The sequence below is a fragment of the Cyclopterus lumpus genome, chromosome 12, assembly GCF_009769545.1.
Source record: "Cyclopterus lumpus isolate fCycLum1 chromosome 12, fCycLum1.pri, whole genome shotgun sequence".
NCBI classification, from domain to species: Eukaryota; Metazoa; Chordata; class Actinopteri; order Perciformes; family Cyclopteridae; genus Cyclopterus; species Cyclopterus lumpus.
Genome location: NC_046977.1, coordinates 10,983,037 through 11,000,331, shown reverse-complemented (window position 1 = coordinate 11,000,331; position 17,295 = coordinate 10,983,037). Strand labels below are relative to the sequence as shown.

At 42.1% G+C, this 17,295-nt stretch overlaps 1 protein-coding gene across 1 annotated transcript; it reads right to left on the bottom strand.

Annotated features, from left to right (window-relative positions):
* Nucleotides 1–236: 236 nt before the first annotated feature.
* Nucleotides 237–16,517, bottom strand: LOC117740723 (fibroblast growth factor 5-like). The gene is made up of 4 exons (XM_034547261.1): nt 16,487–16,517; nt 15,563–16,279; nt 2,775–2,878; nt 237–893 (listed from the first exon to the last, which is right to left on the bottom strand). Exons 1-4 carry the CDS (start codon nt 16,515–16,517, stop codon nt 693–695), a joined length of 1,053 nt encoding a protein of 350 aa, XP_034403152.1. The 3' UTR covers nt 237–692.
* Nucleotides 16,518–17,295: the final 778 nt, after the last annotated feature.

The following is a 17,295-nucleotide window of genomic DNA, read 5'->3' as shown; positions in this document are numbered from 1 at the left end:
TCAGTCAAACAACTTAAAGACAAATATATTTTTTATATTTATTCAGGTTTAAATGATAAGTATTCAATAAGAGAAGCATAAATGGTAAAAAAAAAAGGACAGAATTTGTCCTTTTTGTGTTTTTGTTCTTTTTCGTTAAATATTACACTAAATAAATAAATTTAAAGAAAAATATGATAATGTTAGACTTGCTGTTGTGATGGTGCTTCTTGACTCTTAACTCTCTCATCCTTTCCTTTTGCTGCTTGTCTTTTCTCCTCCTTTTCTACCAGTCAGCTTTCTATCCATGCTTCCTCTTCTCGTCTTTTTCTTTTCCTCTCTTACATATTCTGTCATTGTATTTCTTCCCTGTCAAGCGCTTTACATGTACACAAATCTAGAAATGTGAGTTACAAATCACATTTTGGCACAGAAGTCATTTATTTTCATATGTTCTACTGTGCCAATGTACTTGATAACTTAAAACAGAAAATAATATATACATTGTAAGGCAATATATCTTATTTCTTTCTTTAAAAATAGAAATGTCTTAATCCAACAGAGATTAAAAATGTCCATAGGTTTCCATTCCATTCCTCCTCAGTGCATCATTCAGATCTGATTCAGATCTGTCCAATGTAGCCGTCGCTGTAACTCCATAAAAGTCCGATGCCCTGCATTGTGCGGAGCTCTGTCGTGGCTGATATGTTCAATCATCGTGGTTGTACCACAATGGGCAGGAAGTGAGTGGCAGTGTTTTTCCTACGTGTCTTCCTCCCCCTCATTGACTTGCCGTTGGCGTTCAGTCCCACAAACATGTGCTTTTTCTTGTTGCGCCACTCTGCAGAAGCGTAGGTGTTGTACTTGTTCTCCTCGATGCGTTCAATCAGACGACAGTCCGGACCAAAGTCCCTCTGAAGGGGAGAGACAAGGAGTGTAAATGTCAGGTTGTAAGACCTGAAACCATTAGTCCAGTTTCTAGTCTGCTTTTTATTCATCTTGTATAACAGAAGACTTAATACCTTTGGGTTTTGGACTTGTTGATTGAACAAAACAAAACATTCTCGTTGTTTCATAGAAGTAATCAGAGTCATCAGTTGTTCTAAATAAGCATCTGTTGCAGCCTGATTAATGCTTTCGAGAGCAGATTCATGTCGTGAAAATGGGTAAATGTCCGAACTTGTGGATTTTACATGATCATATTTAATTGATCTAAAATCAGATGGCTCTAATATGTAATGTACAGCTGTGGTTGCTCAGGCTACTTGCCGTGTCATTTATTAACCCCACAATTGAATGGAGCATAGTCTTCATGATCTTCGTACCATTCAATTTGTATTTTCCTTATTCATCAACCTTGTTCATTTGTACTTCTTATGATAGCATAGACCAACAAATGGTCAGTCATTGCTGCACAATCCCCAGTGTAATCAAGCTGATTGTAAAAATTGGACATGAAACGCAAATGGTTGGAGATGATGTTTGTGTGTCAGTGGAGGGGATGTACCACCCACTGGTAAATAAAGAGAGAATGATCTGAGAGAGTAACATTTGTCAGTTTACTGGAAGCTGCCCTTGTGCTTAAGGCTCACGTCGCTTAAATTGGTTCCAGAAGTAAAACTGAATGTTCACAAAGCAAAATGAGAATATTGTACATATGATGTGCAGCTTTTAAATGTATGCTGGTGCTAAGTATATGGCCAAGCAGTGTGTGTGTGTGTGTGTGTGTGTGTGTGTGTGTGTGTGTGTGTGCGTGTGTGTGTGTGTGCGTGTGTGTGTGTGCGTGTGTGTGTGTTGGCTGCCTTTGAATTAAAAGGATCGGCAAAGGATACAAAATTGAAGTGACATCAGAAGTGACATCAAATATGGTAATAAAGATGGTGATAAATTGTGAAAAATTATAATGTCTGTATCGTTTTATTCACTCAAAAAGTAAATTTAATAGAGAAATAACTGCTGAACATGATTAACTTAGCAGAGAACACATTTATCCACTCTTCATCATAATGCAAATTGAATTACGGTAAAACTAAAAGGCCACCCTAATCCTCTGTGTCCCTTGCGTGTATTGATCTGCCGATGTAATGAAACAATGATTCCACTTGATTACCACCGGATAAAGAAGTCACTGTGTAAACCCATCAAGTGTAATCGAGCGCCAGCCCTTCACCGCCGTGCTACGATGGCTTGTGTTGCACCGAGCAGAAGACGTCATGGGAATTCAGTTTCAGGCCATGCAACAGAATGCCTCTCTGTCTCGTTCTGCCGTGTGTCATTTCATCTGTGGTGTGGCTCCCACAGAGACACGCTGAAAGTTGGCTCTTTCAAAGTAAGCGAAAGAGAAAAAAAAAACGAGGGAGAGAATGAGATAAAGAAAAGGAGGGAGAGGGAGAGGGAGAGAACCGATGAAACAAGGGCCGCTCTCCCCACAGGGACTGAAGCCGAATTGAGAAACTGAGGGATAGTGTTTCCTGTTTCTGAATGGAGTGGAGTGCAGAGGAGAGGTAGGTGGCAGGGAGGAGAGCTCATTGACTAACTGTGGTTCCTATTTCTAGAATAGAGAGTCTTGTCCTTTGTTTTAAAAGGCTTTCAAAGTCAAAGCTGCAGGGTCACCAGTTTAAGGAGGGAAGTATCTTTGCGTGGCATTATTTCAATAAAATTCACGTACTTTACACCGTAACAGCAGTAAAAATTGACATTCATGAGACTGCATAAGTGTTGGACACTAAACATAATAAGTAATGGATATCCTACATTAGAATGGGCAGTAAAACGCTACTGAAACCGCTACTCACCGCTCCGTATAGCTCTCCCTTCTTGCTGATTGCCAGGTAGTAGTTGCTGCTGAGGCCCCTGATGGCCACGACTCCCACATCCACTGACTTGATCTCCAACATACCTGGTACAGTGGGGATAGAGAGACAAGTGTTTCAACACTTTGTGTAGCTTGGTCCCTCAGATATTATTCTGATTCTTTTAGTTCTGCTGATTTTACATTTTTCGTATAAGTGATAAAGTTAAAAAAGGTCAAAATTGATGTCAAAATGTATATATCTTTTGGTCCGTCAACCAGTCGATTAATTGGCTGAACCCTTCGGCACTAGTGCTGCAGTTTATGGATTTACTGTTTCTTGCAAGTCTTCGCATTGTTACCAAGAAAATCTGAATAATCATTGGAGAGATTAAGAGATCTGAAACACCACAAAAACAGGTGTTTGATTGTTGACAGCATCAGTTGAAAATATCAACATGGCATTTTGAAATACGAGGTTTCAGGTCGGCATGCATCACCCTTAATTAGGTTCTATAATTCTGCAAAATAGCTTTTAAATACTGCAGGAGAAACCTGAATCATCTCAGTTTCTTTCGCACAAGTGAACCCCAGTCTTGTCCAACCCCCCCCCTCACTTTTTTCTTCACTATGTGACAGTCAGACCTCAGACCGGCCCACTTGCCCCCTGTTCATTTGCTGGCTAGCTTGTGGGCTGCATGCCCTGGGACCGAGGTGTAAGCCAGGAAAAAACATTTCTCCGTCCTATGTTTGCTTTTCTGACCGGGGAGCTAAGGCAGGCAGGCAGGCACACGGACTGGACGGAGAGAGGCTTCTGGCTGCCAGACTGGCAAGAGGTCAAGGCGGCCATATCAGTTTTCAAGCCTGAAACAATTACTGGTTTAAGCTGTGGTCGCCGGCCCTTTCTTCTCTCATCCTCAAGCCAGTTACACCAAACCGTAAAACTATCAGGGGTTTGAGAGGATTAGCGAAAGGGGCCAGTAGGAAGTGGAACCTAGTTGCAGGAATAGTTGGATGAAGTGAGACACAGGGTAAGTCTAGAGAGTATTATTATAGAGGTGTATTATTGTTATTCTTGAGATTTTAATGTGACAATATTAGACAGCTTCTTGTTCGAGTTATGTGTTATGGAAAAGCTTACACCATGCTGGATTGCCAAAGATCATTTGAATCTGTCTATTGCTTCTTTAAAGTGTGAAGTGACTGGTAGGAGTAGGGTTACTATGAAAGACTGAAGATGGACTCGGCTCCAGGCAAAAGTTATGGTTTTCATTTATGATTTCTTTCTCAATTTTGCACATATCTGCACATTTTCTGCACTATTGCTGTGAGGCAGTTCAATAAATCCTTGAAGAATCGGTGACCAGAAGAAGCAAATAACAATATATAACAAATATAGTAGGAGATGAAGTGTTAAGCTCAAGCTAATGTCTCTGAAATGTCATATAAACCAGTCTCCTTACCATAAGCCCCCTTCCCTGTCCTCATTCCCCCTCTCTCATCAACAGACCGGGATTTGCAACATCATGCAGCCCTGGTGTGAATGTATGATGGGCAGAGAGATGAAGGAGAAGTTGTAGCTTCAAATGGAGAAAGCTTCCCTAAAACTACTGTGTTTTAAAGCGATTAGTCCAAATTCTGAACCTCTATATGTTCAGATGTCTTTTTATTTTTCTCTTACTGCATTAATAAATTGCTACTTAAATGTGCCACTGTTGTCTCCTATTGTCTTCATATTGCTTTGCAAAAGCAACAAGACCGTTGGGAGACTGTTGGGAGACTGTTGGGACCGTTGGGAGACTGTTGGGACCGTTGGGGGACCGTTGGGACCGTTGGGAGACTGTTGGGACCGTTGGGGGACCGTTGGGAGACCGTTGTGCGCTTGATGAATTTTGTTTTGTAGTTATCTCTTGTATGCGTGTTGCTGTTGTTGTTCTTGTTTATTTGGTCAATAAAGACTTGTTAAACCTCTAAACTTCAAGTAGGTTTTTGAAGCTCACAGTGCATCATGTTGGCTCGTTCTGTGAAGCCCATTACTCACAACACTTATCTATCAGGTTCAAAATGTTCCATCTCCCCACACACACACACACATTTTTGAGCTGTGATCCGTCAGAATACAATCTGTCGGTGCTGCGCTGAAGGCAGCTCCACCTGTTCAAACCCTTTCCCCTCCTCCCATTTGATGTGGTTTGTCGAAAAACTAAAGCACACGGCTCTTTTATGGCCTCTTTACCAGTTACCAGAAGCAGCCTGTCTGCCCGCAAGTTAAAAGGCCAGGCTGCAACAAAAGGGTTGGATTGCAACAAAAAGGTTTATGGTGAGGAGACGGAGAAAAACAGGCCCCGACACACACACACACACACACACACTCACACACCGAATGAATTGGGCTCTGGTGCTAGACCTCTCCCTCTCTGTAGCCACTGGAGATCAGCCAATCTTAATCATGAATTTATGTTTTTAAGTGCCGAGAAATAAGGTCAGTGGAAGCACAACCAGCACAAGGTTCAGTTAATATAAAAGGCATGGACATTTTCCGCTATCGACATTTTTTAAAGAAACTACCGAGGGCAAACACCTGTGTGTAAGAGGCCAACGCCACAACTTTCAGAAACACAAGCCAAAAGGTGTTTGCCAGCCAAACTGTCCCGGCCTTCTGACGGCAAGAAACTGTTCATTAACCACTTCATTATGATCCCCATTTTTAATGGGGGGTGTTTAACTCCAATCTGACCCTGTCAAAACCATTAACATCAATGGACATCTTCCTTTGTAATGCAAAACAGACGCACACAATATGCTTTATTTATTTTATTACTCACAGGAGAGTTATGACACCAGCAGATTGTGACTGTGATGTTAAATCCACATTTTAACTTGTTGTCTGGTTCCCTCAGACTTCCTCACCTTCACCTTCTATATTCTATTATTTCGGTCTTCTCGTTAGTGCTCCTTCAGTCCTCGTCATTCTTTCCCACTAAATCTCAAAGGTTAAACCTGAGATTGAGTAGACGTAAGGCTCGAGTAGCTTCCCACACATCCGCGTCTAATTTTGTGGTACTGTTGGAGAAGCCTACAGTTATTTGTTTAATGTCAGATTGAGAGGGTATTACCTTGGTTTGAGAAATCTTTCTTTCGTTTTTCCTGCATTTCTTAGAGAGTCACGTCAGGAAATTAGGGAAGAGAGAGGAGGAATGAGATGCAACTAGGTAACCGTGAGTAATATTAAGGTCCTATTTGTACTTCAGCAATATATTATAGTGCTCTGTTAATCCCTGGAGGCTGGTCCATCTAATCTATGAAGTCAACTATACTGCAGTTGCTCCATGTGTTCAGTGATATGCTATATTATTTAATCAATGTCGGTAACTGCCCTCCACTTCCAATGTGAGATGCATTGTAACCTTTGCGATGAATTCCATGCTCCGAACAGCAACTCGGCGTTCTCATATGTAACATGGTCACAGATCCACATACATACACAAACAGGAACACACACACACACACACACACACACACACACACACACACAGCTCCTGTCGACCCTTGCCCGCCCCCCGTCAGAAACACTGTCTTTGAGACTCCAGCTGAACCTAAAGGTTAAGGGAGGTTATGAAAATGTTTCCACTGTTTATCCAGGGACTTTTTTTTAAAGATTATACTGCCGTCTTTCACAATATGACCTCGACACGGTGACCAGCTGTGAGTGGTCGGACTAGTTTGTTGTGAACTCTCCTCGGCGAGAAGAATGGAAATGGTTTGGTTCTTTTATCCTGACTCAAACATCCTATTTTGGGTGAACCCATGACCTTTCTGTGTTTTTTCTGCAGCAACGTATTATCTACTCTTTTTTCGCACACAAATGTCATCTAAGGAACAATGTAAATAATAATGATGTCTCGTATTCATTGTTACATGAGTTCACATCCATGCAACTGCTAAACACTCAAAAGGGGATATATAATAAATAAATATCTGATATCAGTTAAAACTAGTGTGCTGTATTTGGCTTATAGATACAACAACACCAAAAGAGCCTTCTTGGTCTCTGCCCATGGTTTTCACAGTATTTCTTCTTCAAACACTTCTCGGTTATGCAGTGCCGGTGAAGATATTGTGTTGTGAGTGGAAACTGCTTTATGTTATATGTGTTTTGAGGAACGTTGAGGTATTGGTTAGACGGATGTGGCTGACAACAGTATCATCCTGCGTTAAGTGGCCACATCAAAGCCCGCTTGGCCGATGGTTATTACCAAAGCCCAGAAAACAGAGGCCTGTTTCTGATTTTATCAGTGTAAATATGGACCCAATTTATTTAATTATTTTTCTTAAACTTGACTTGTTTTCAAAATTAGTTTTGCTCGTACAAAATTTCTCGGTTATGAATTAGATTAAACAGCTATTTTGGCCCCTGTTGTGCACTACGTTGAATGGGGTTCAAAGTATTTTGTTCATTTGCAGGACTGTTTGATATGCCTGCACTCACTGGGTTATTTAGCTTATTCTGGCCCCCATAATGGTCCTATGTCCTCTCCCGACAGGAACACTCACATCACTGTCTTTGTAGTTGGACAGAAATATCCAAAACCACACACTGTTCTTCAAGCTGTATTTGATTTCAAAACTGTCCGGGGAACCAAAAGAAAAACAAACCCAGATTATTCAAAAAATCAAGAAAACGGGATCACCTGAGCGTAAACCCTCAGTTTAAAATACCAGATGCCGAGCCAACAGATAGCATTGAGTTTCTCGTCTGCGCTGCTCATCATTCCCTGCGGCGCATAACCTGAGATCACTTTACCCGGCGCAGCACGACCGCAGCAAGTTATGTCACACACGTTTAAGAGCAGCTGGGAGGAAACCAAACGAAATTAGCCGTGAAATGAATAGTGTTTTGATGGATAAAAGAAAACATAACCACCTGAGATATTGTGATTCCTTTCACACAGTTGACTTTGTAACACGCTTAAAGCGCCAAAGCTGACCCGTTTCTGCCAGAACATTTCACGGGCCTGACACGACTGGAGGTATGTTTTCAGGCAAAGTGCTGTGACGGTCGTCTGCATTTCACACATTTTACATTGTTGTGGTTGGAGTTGATGGCGTTGGACTTTCAGCTTTAGAAATCTTGGTATTTTACACCACAGATGTAATATGTAGATATGAACACATATTTTTCCGTTTGACACATGCGACTTTCTGTCTCTGTATTGTTCATACTGTCTTTGTCTCTCCTCCGCATTTATGTTCACATACACACACACACACACACACACACACACACACACGCACACACACACACACACACACAAATACAGGGTAATTAGCTGGCATTCCTGGCTCTGTTCAAACGGCCAGGCTGTCCAGATGCCCCTCTGGACTCAGCTCTACCTTTGATGACTCCATTAAGAGCCTCACTTTCATGCAGAGTGTGTGTGTGTGCGTGTGTGGCAGGGCTGTATGAGTATGAAGGGGCAGGAACATGAGGTGTGTGTGTGTGTGTGGGTGTGTGTGTGTGTGTGTGTGTGTGTGTATGTGTGTGTGTGTGTGTGGGGGGGGGTTATAGGCATATGGTGTCTATATGGCAGCAGCCCTGGATGTTATCTGTCACAGGTGCTATTCTTCACCTCCTGCTGCTTTACTGGCCATGACTTCTGCCTTCACAGGCAAACACCAAAATGACACATTCAGTATAAGGCTTCCTGTGGATCGGAGGAAGTCCGATAAAAATATATTACATTATAATAATTATTTTTGGTTTTAGTTTGTAAAGGACTTAGGCTGCAATTAACGGTTGTATTTTCATTCTCAATTAAACTAACAATTATCTTTTTGAATAATTGCCCAGTGTATAAAATGTCCATCACAATTTCTTCCACAAGGGTGGCATCTTCTAATTCTAATTCTGATTAAAAGAGTCAGAGAGTTGTTCTATTTCCAGCTACAAGAGGTCACTGTTCCGCCCAGTTTACAGTATTAAGGGTTATGGACCTCTGATTATGCTGCTGATTAAGTAATTAAACAACACAATGTTTTTCTTTTTTTTCTTTTTGCATTGATGTTAGCGCTTTTTCTTCTTCTTTTTCTTCACAATGAAATCCTTCCTAGAACAAAGTGGTAATGCTCCAACTTTGCTGAAATTACACAACGTTACAACATTAATCCATAGAGAAAAGAGGTGCTCATGGTGCCAAATATTGCACATTTCTGGAAATAATGCTAATAAACTTCCCATCGTTGTTTACTCCTGAGTGAATATTGCTGTGATTCTGCTTTGTAGTTCGTTGCCAAATGCAATTTGCACATTTGGATTTGTTATTTGGACAACAACAAACTGTTGGATTGTTGTTAGGACAGAAGTGAGATGAGCCAGAAACTGAGCTGAATGGGCAATATGTTTGCATGCATACAGAAACTTGACCCTGTGGGCTGCATGTACAACTTAAAGGATATCACTCTGTACTCCCAGATGCTTCCAACACTTTCACACTAATAATAAGCATATTTGTAAAGTACATGTTTGCTCCTTGGAAGTGATGGTTCACACTAAATCCTGATCGATGTTTAGACGTCTGGTTGATTCCTGAGAGAACGATTGTGAGTCACAGTATCTGTTCCTCTTTCATTCTCCTCCTCTCTCAAATATATTTATGTATTGTACTCTGCAAGAATCCTCCACAGAACATAAACAATGAAAAAGGCCGTTCATCAAAACAAAGATGTCCAAGTTAAGATTTGTTGTGGATAGTAATCAACTCTTGATGTTTGGAACTATTTTCTCTTCAGAGAACCGAAGCGCCCCAAAGCGCCAGGAGATGTTACAGAAACATGATTTGCGGCTGAAAGACGTTTGTTTAAGGTGGTGCCTGACTAGTGGGGTTTGTGGCAGTGCCGCATTGGTCTGCGTTCAGAAATATGGCTCTTGTTTCAGTTTTCTTGTAGCTCACACATTAATTGATAATGAAAATATCAAGCAGCGATCCTGAAGATCCTGTTGTTTTCCTCAATGACTCTGGGAAAAAGTATAACAACTGCTCTTCAACAATGTAGAAATATCTTAACCAACAGCAACTTGTATATGCTGTGAAGAGTTGTTTTGATCAATGTAAGCCCTGCATGTTTCTTTCAAAGACATCCAAAGCATGGATACACACATGCTCTGTAAATTACTTTGGTCGGGTGGTTAGGTCACAGGGTCAAAAGGCACTCGTACATCTGGATCTCTGGACCTTCACATTCACCCCCGTGTGGGAGAGGGAAAATAGTGCTTTCATAATGGTAATTGTTTTTTTCTTATCCTCGCTTAGCCATGAATGGTAAAATACTTACGAAAATAGTTATTTATTATAGATAAAAATAAATAAATAAGTTCTTGATGAAAATATAGCATTTGACCGAAACATTACATTTTAGTCCCTCGAGTCAAAGTCAGAAATTGGTACTGTTTTTAGAGAGTTGTCAGACCGCTTTGTCTGACAACTCTCTCTTATTATTGCTGCACAACAACATTTAGACCTTCACTATATTGCTGCAATGAGAAAATGCCAAAACGTTGATGAGTATCTTGCCACAATAAAGGGGAGAAATATTTGAAGGAGGTTTCCAGTGTCCTACTATGTCTAATATTTATTAGACATTTTCAAAGCAGGTACATTCAGCAATGTGTAGTCCCTCACAGTCTGTTTCACAGTATAATCTACACATGCAGCGTTTCTCAGTGAAAAGAGTCTTGACTGTTTAGATACTGAATTTTTCAGACTCCACAAGTAGAAGATTATGCAATACTTTGTTATCAGTTAACGGCTTGTTAAACCGTCTTTCTCTAAAGTCTACAACAATGTTATCAATCCATTGGCTTGGTTTCATTATAGTAAAATAACATTGCTATTATGTAAGATTGAGTCAATATTATGTAATGTTTCTGCAGGACTGACAGCGTTTGCTCCCCTGATTCCAGTAAAAGGAGCCACGACTCAGAACGGACATGATTTGATCCAGACTCCCGCTGCATTCTAGATAATAACACAAGCTTATCATGCAGAGTGGCATGTGAAAATTAATTGATGATTTGTTCGCCCATACGAGCAGATTGCTGCTCATAAGATGTTATGAGGTTCTAAGTAACAGAGCCTAATTTCACTCGTTACCTTGAATGGTTTTCCATGATTTTTGTTTACAGCCCATCAGGAGCGATTCCTTTTGGTTTCGGACGTAAGCACAATGAATATTGGAGTAGTGGAGGATCAGAGGGAGTGTGCATGCAGTATATGTTTATTGTAAGTTTTCAGAGCACAGCTGAAGTGAATTGTTGATGATAAACATGGAGTACTTGATGATAGGTTCAGGGTTTCCTGAACAAAGCTTGTGCGGCGACGTTTGGCACCGCTTTTATTTACGGCTGTTGCGAAGAAGAGTCCATGAAGATGTCAAAGGTACTTTGCATGAAAAGCAATGCTGACACTAAACTCTGGTGCATCCACGACCTCCTCATAACTCTCTTTTATGGGCCACACGGTTACCTTTTCCCATGAGAACCCGAAACACACTCATCAAGCAGAGAGCAGGGGAGCAGGCCGCCAAATGAAGACGCACAGAAACGGAAAAGGGGGAAAAGCCTGGGACTCATTTCGAGATGGTCAGGAAGGGCAAGCACTTGATACATTTTTGTTTCTCATTAATCAGTCATTGGAGGTTTATGGATGCGGAGGAGGAATATTAAGAAGCGCTTGTGGTTTAGAAGATCAGAAAACACCAATTCACATTCTTCACGTTTTAAAAGAGACAGAGAAACTGTAGAATCAAAAAATCTGTTGGTGTTTTTTTTTAATATATATATATATATATATATATATTTGCCGTAACTGCAAAAATCTCAATTTCACAAGGGGATTTTTATTGAGTCCCTAATAATCACATTTTATCAAAGCAAGTGTGGTTAAATCATTTGAACATTTCCAATACAAATTGACTTTTTCCATGAAGTTTCTAGAATCAAGTGTAGTTCTCCTTCATTCTAATGCAGTAATATGTCTTATTTTGTCTTCTAACTGACAGTCGCAAGCACTTCTTAAAATGTATGAAGGAGACAACACTTTTTAGACTCAATTACAGACTAAATGTATTTGTACGACGGAGAATTTTGGATCTTAAGCTATAACTGGAAATAAAAATGTATCATAGATTGTGGAATTCGCATCCCCCACCTATACACATAACTAACAGTGGCAGAGTAACAGAATGGCCAAAAGTGATGCACTATGTGTAGCGTTGACCTTAGCATTAACAAAGCTTCCTGACTTGGGTCAATAGCTGGAGGTCAAACTAGAGGCGGCAGACCCGTGTAATTAGCCTGGACATGGCGAACTTGCACTAAATCAGAATAATGTTAAGTGTATTAGACTCTCCATGAATCACGGTGCTTTCGATTCCTTCACGTCAGTGGGTAATGTGTCTTCCGTGTTTAATGTTAACAATAAGTACAGTATGTGTGGCAGCTTTTACAATCCCGCTGGCCGCAGTGAGAATCAAAGCTGCGACTTTAGTCAACTTGGCACCATTCAGTTCTAATTGAGCTGCTCACGACCACACGTCTGAGGTCCAACTACAAACACATGTCCATTTGTTTCATTGCTTTATGCGTTTGTTTGTATACAAGATGTGACAGTCTGTGGGAAGAAAACAAGGACGGTTTGGCAGAATCAATGCTAATCACTTGGACAAGATTTCAATATTCGGACTAGGAGTGCCTTATTTTAAAGGCTTTATGGGGTGAGATGGATAAAAGGGCATTGATCACGTGAGCACAAATAGACAAACAGTGACATGCACCAGTGAGCACACATTTCTCAATACAGGCCCTAAACCCTGAATGATGTAGTGCCCTGAGCTTTGACATGATGATTAGAAAGGCTCGACTGTGGAGGACAGCCTCGACCCCGGAGCTGGAGCTGAAACTTCTTCATCACCTCTGACACCATCTAATGACACTCATTTGCAATCTGACCTCCTGAACATTACCAGACTACTAGACCATGATAACAACAATAACAACTGCACCCCTTGCCAGCGTTGATTTTGATGCTTTCCTAAGGAAGTAATCCATTTTTGACAAATAAGATCTTGGGTCAACTAATAGATGTGCAACCCCCTGAGTTTGCTATAAAACATTGGAGCAATGTTTTTTACACTGTGTTATGTAGTTATATTATATGAGTCTGTTATATGTAGAATATTGTTGCATTATTTAAAAAGAGCCATGTGTGTTTAAGGAGCACTTAAGGCCAGAAAACTCCATCAAAGACGACATTTGTCCAAAAGTCTTTGAGCAGCTTTGAAGCAGTTGTTTTGGTTCTATCGGCTGTAAAACTGACTATAAAGTATACACGAAACATTTTATAACCTGTAGCATATGCTCAAAAAGTCCATTGAAACTTCGGAGCAGGCATGATCGGGCAAAAACCCGATGTATAGTATGTCAATTACGCCATCCGTGTTTGCAGTTAGGGGAGGAGAATTGAATTATGTTCTGTTTGGTTTAGTTTGAAAGGTACAATTTGTCCTCTGCGGATTTTAGAGCACATGCAAAGAAGCAGGAGGTGGTGCACAAGCATACCAACTGTTGTACATGCAAGCTTGTGCACAGATGCAAACACCATTAATGCGCTCACACCTAAACATGAAACGGATTGTGCAGACACAATAATTATTTATTATCAATATTTCATTCCAGCCAAATCTCCAAATTTCCTCTCATCTTCTTTTAATCTGAAACATCTGCACTTGAAACTTGGGGAAATATCCTATAAATATACTACAAAACAGACAGAATGTGACCTGAAATGTTCGGACACAATGACCAAGTCCGCATATTTAAGATTTTCCCTTTCTTTTAGAAAGTTTTTACCTGCTTCCCACCACCATCAAGTGGCAATAGCTGTTGAAAGTGATGGATGGTGCTTCTAATGCCATGACCCGATGCCATTATAGTTAGTGACACGTTGCACCCTAATGGTTGAGCTCTTTATGTGCATGTGTGTGTGCACATGTGCCTGCGTGTGTCAGAGACGACTGCAGGCAAGGGGAGGGAGGAAGAGACGCTAATTGAAATTCCTTCAGCCATGTCTGGCAGAGCCTTGGTGTCTGAGTGGCACACACACACACACACACACACACATATTCACACTGGCCCTGGCCCTAATAAAAGTGGGCTTTGCCATATGGAGGCCATGTGCAAGACTGGCCTCTCTGTGCTCAAGTGTGTGTGCTCCTAGCAGGAGAGGCTGTACAGCACCACAGACCCACAGACAGATGCATACAAACCTATGACATGTGTATGAAGCTGCGCGAGTGATACAGATCCATTTATAAAGATCACAGTCACACACCCACTTCCAAACACATAGAGTAGACGTAATCCAGCATGAGCCTGTTGCATAATCCTAAAGAAATTAACTGTGTTTCGGACGTCACACTTCTAGTTCAGTGAGCTGGCAGGGAAACTCTGGGCAGGTAAATGTGGGAGTAATGTTCTGTTCTCCCTCAACAACTACTGTCAATGTGCCCTGAGGCCATGCAGCTATTCTGAGCTGCTCACAGACCAGAAGACTGTGGCAGTCCTGGAGAACTTCCAGATGTGTTTCACTAGAAGATGAAGTTGTGGACTGCAGAATGATAACAGCTGATTTTCTGTTCTGAATCAGTCATACATTATTATGATGGCCCTTACACCCTTACAAGTCATTACAGATATGTGCTGGTGTGTGGATGCAATGCTCTCATGCTACCATATAGCTATTATGGTTGTAGCTGAAAACAAAGTAAAGCTTTTACCATAATTGTATGTTGTAATGTGCTTCTTAACATTCAGCTTCAGTCCTACTATCTTACAAGAGATTCCACAAAATGTTGCATTTTGCATTAATCATGCAATCATACTTTCAAAAGATAAAAGGTAAGTTATCTCAAGGTGCATTCAAGGTACCAGTGGAGTTTCTCAGTGCTCCAGCTATCAGTCTACCCAATGAGAGAGGAACTGTAACTGTGAATGTGAGACTGAGTGGTGCTGACAAAAGAGCATGTGTGCTCAATGACCCTTCTCAAGAAACATAAAGGTTAAAAACATATTTTACAGCCCTCAAATTGTACAACCATAAAAAGGAGATGCAATCACATAATACTTTACATCCATACAACCTCATACTTAGCATATGCCCACCACTATTATAGCTGCAGCACAATGGCAGTGAGGAGTAAGTGTACATGTCATTCTCCCCAGGGGTTTGGTAATAGCTGTGTTTTAGATATTTCCTCAAAGAAGAAAAACTTTCTCTGGGCAGTTTGTAATTGGTTCCAGTGGATCATCGCTCTCTTTTTTTTTTTTTTATCTTCCTTGCGTATTCATTTAGTTTTTTTTCCTTTCCCACTCTCATGCTCCCCCTTCCCTTTCTCTCTGGCCTGCCTCTACATGGTGAAAAGGCTGAAAAGCACAGAGCTCTGTTATTTGTTCCTTTTCCCAGTCACCTGTCTTAATGTGCGCGGTTTCCCAGGGTGGACAAGCAGAAACATCTCTCTTCCCAGATAAACACACAAGATGCGTGAACACCAGTCCATAATTTGTCCCAAGTGTTCTTTTTGACAGATATTGGCATTCAAATGTTTAACAGCAAACATCTTAACGTGGACTTCCCTTTGCACTCTTCTATATATTCTTTGCTATATCCATGCTTAAATACTGCTCAAAATGATAATAACCACTAAAACACATTCAGAAATGTAACAAAGTTGACTTACTGTATGGATCATCCTCACTTTTGGTGCCATTAACTTTTCCTTTCTTGTCGATGCGAAGGAAGAATTTCTGGAAGGAGAACAGTTTCCTCCTGCGCACATCTCCTTGCAGATGGTTGTAGCTGCTCCGCACGTGGCGCCCGACGACCGTCGCAGATGACGATGACACGTTGGTCGCTCTTGGCAACCTCGGAGAGGATGCGTGCAGCGGTGCCGGTGATGAGAGGAAGATGTGAGGGGGAGCCCCTCGCTGTGCATTGTGGTTCTTCTCAGAGTCTGGTGATGAAGCGGACAGGGGTGAGGATGAGGAGGGTCCGAGCAGGAGAAGCAGGAGGAAGAAGATGATGGAGAGGAGGAGTGAAGGAGGTCTGTAGCAGGGGCAGGTGGAGAACCAGGCGACCGGTGCACCTTGTGTCACTGTCCATCTACACATGGTAGTGGAGCTGGGAGAGCTGTGGAGGTGCTCAGGGGCTGGGGCATGCTGAGCTGGGTGCAGGGAGAGGGAGCGAGAGCGGGAGAAACTCCCCCTGCCTGACCGACTACACCTCCTCTGTCTGGGGGCCCGCAACCTCAGTGGGACCGTAGGTGTTAGAGTGGCTGACTGCGGTGAACGTGATGTAGCGCTATGAGTAATGATGATGGTGATGCAGCCGCTGCTTGTGGTGGTGAAGCTTGCGGGGTTGTGGCCGACTCTGCCGTAGTCCCCGGTGCTGTTTATTCCTCAGCAGTGCCGCAGGAATGCGTCAACATCCATAACTCAGATCACCTCGCAACAGGAACAACTGGGGGTTTGCCCCAAAGACCTCTCACCACCTCCTCCCTCTCCTCCCAAAGTCTGCTGCTTTCTGCCCCTGGTTGATCTCTCACACAGACGCGCACACTCAAAAATCTTTTTTCTAAAGTTTCAATGTACACCTACGCGCTCACGTCCGAAGACAAACACACCCAGTCCATTCATATACACTGCTAAAATCTACTCCACACACGTGTGCCAAACCACTTATCTTCTCCAGTCCACGGAGGTGGATAACAGGAAGGCGGAGGACGTCTGGATAAAAGATGCCAAATTGCTCAGGACAAATTAAATAAAAGTCCCCCACCCAAAAAAAAGGATTAATGCTGCTTCTCATAAAATGTCCCGAGAAATCCACGCAAGGCGGGCCACAACAAAAAGAGTCACAGAATCCAGACTGTTCTTTTCTTCTCTTCTTTTCTCTCTTTGTTTCTCTGAGTTTGTTGGTCTGAAGTTACTTGAGTGTAACTGATCCCGGGAGCTCTCGTCTTTCTCCCCTCTCTTGTTGTGCGTCTTGTCAGTGAGCCGAGCTCCCTATCTCTCCTCTGTCCTCATGAAGTCTGAGCGCTGGAGCGGTGTGCTGCCTCTCTTCTTTCCTCCTGTGTGGCTCTCTCTCTCCTTTGGCCCCCTCCCTCTTTCCTTTGCCTCTCCCTCTCTCCTATCTCTATCAGCGGTGCAGCTCTCTGCTTATCTGGAGTTTCTCTGAGGTGACTGAATCTTGTCTTTCCTTTCACCTTATTTATCTGCTGCAGTTCCCCAGATGTCATCTCTTAGTGTAATTGGATGTCTATGAAAACCACTTGGCTTTGAAGAGCTGTGTGTGTGCATGTGTGTCTGCACATGTACATGTGTGTTTGTGTGTGAGGAGGGTGGGGGTGGGGGTGGGGGGGGGGGGTCCTGTCCCACCCCGTTTTCTCTTTCCCTCCCTTTCCCTCTTTTTTCG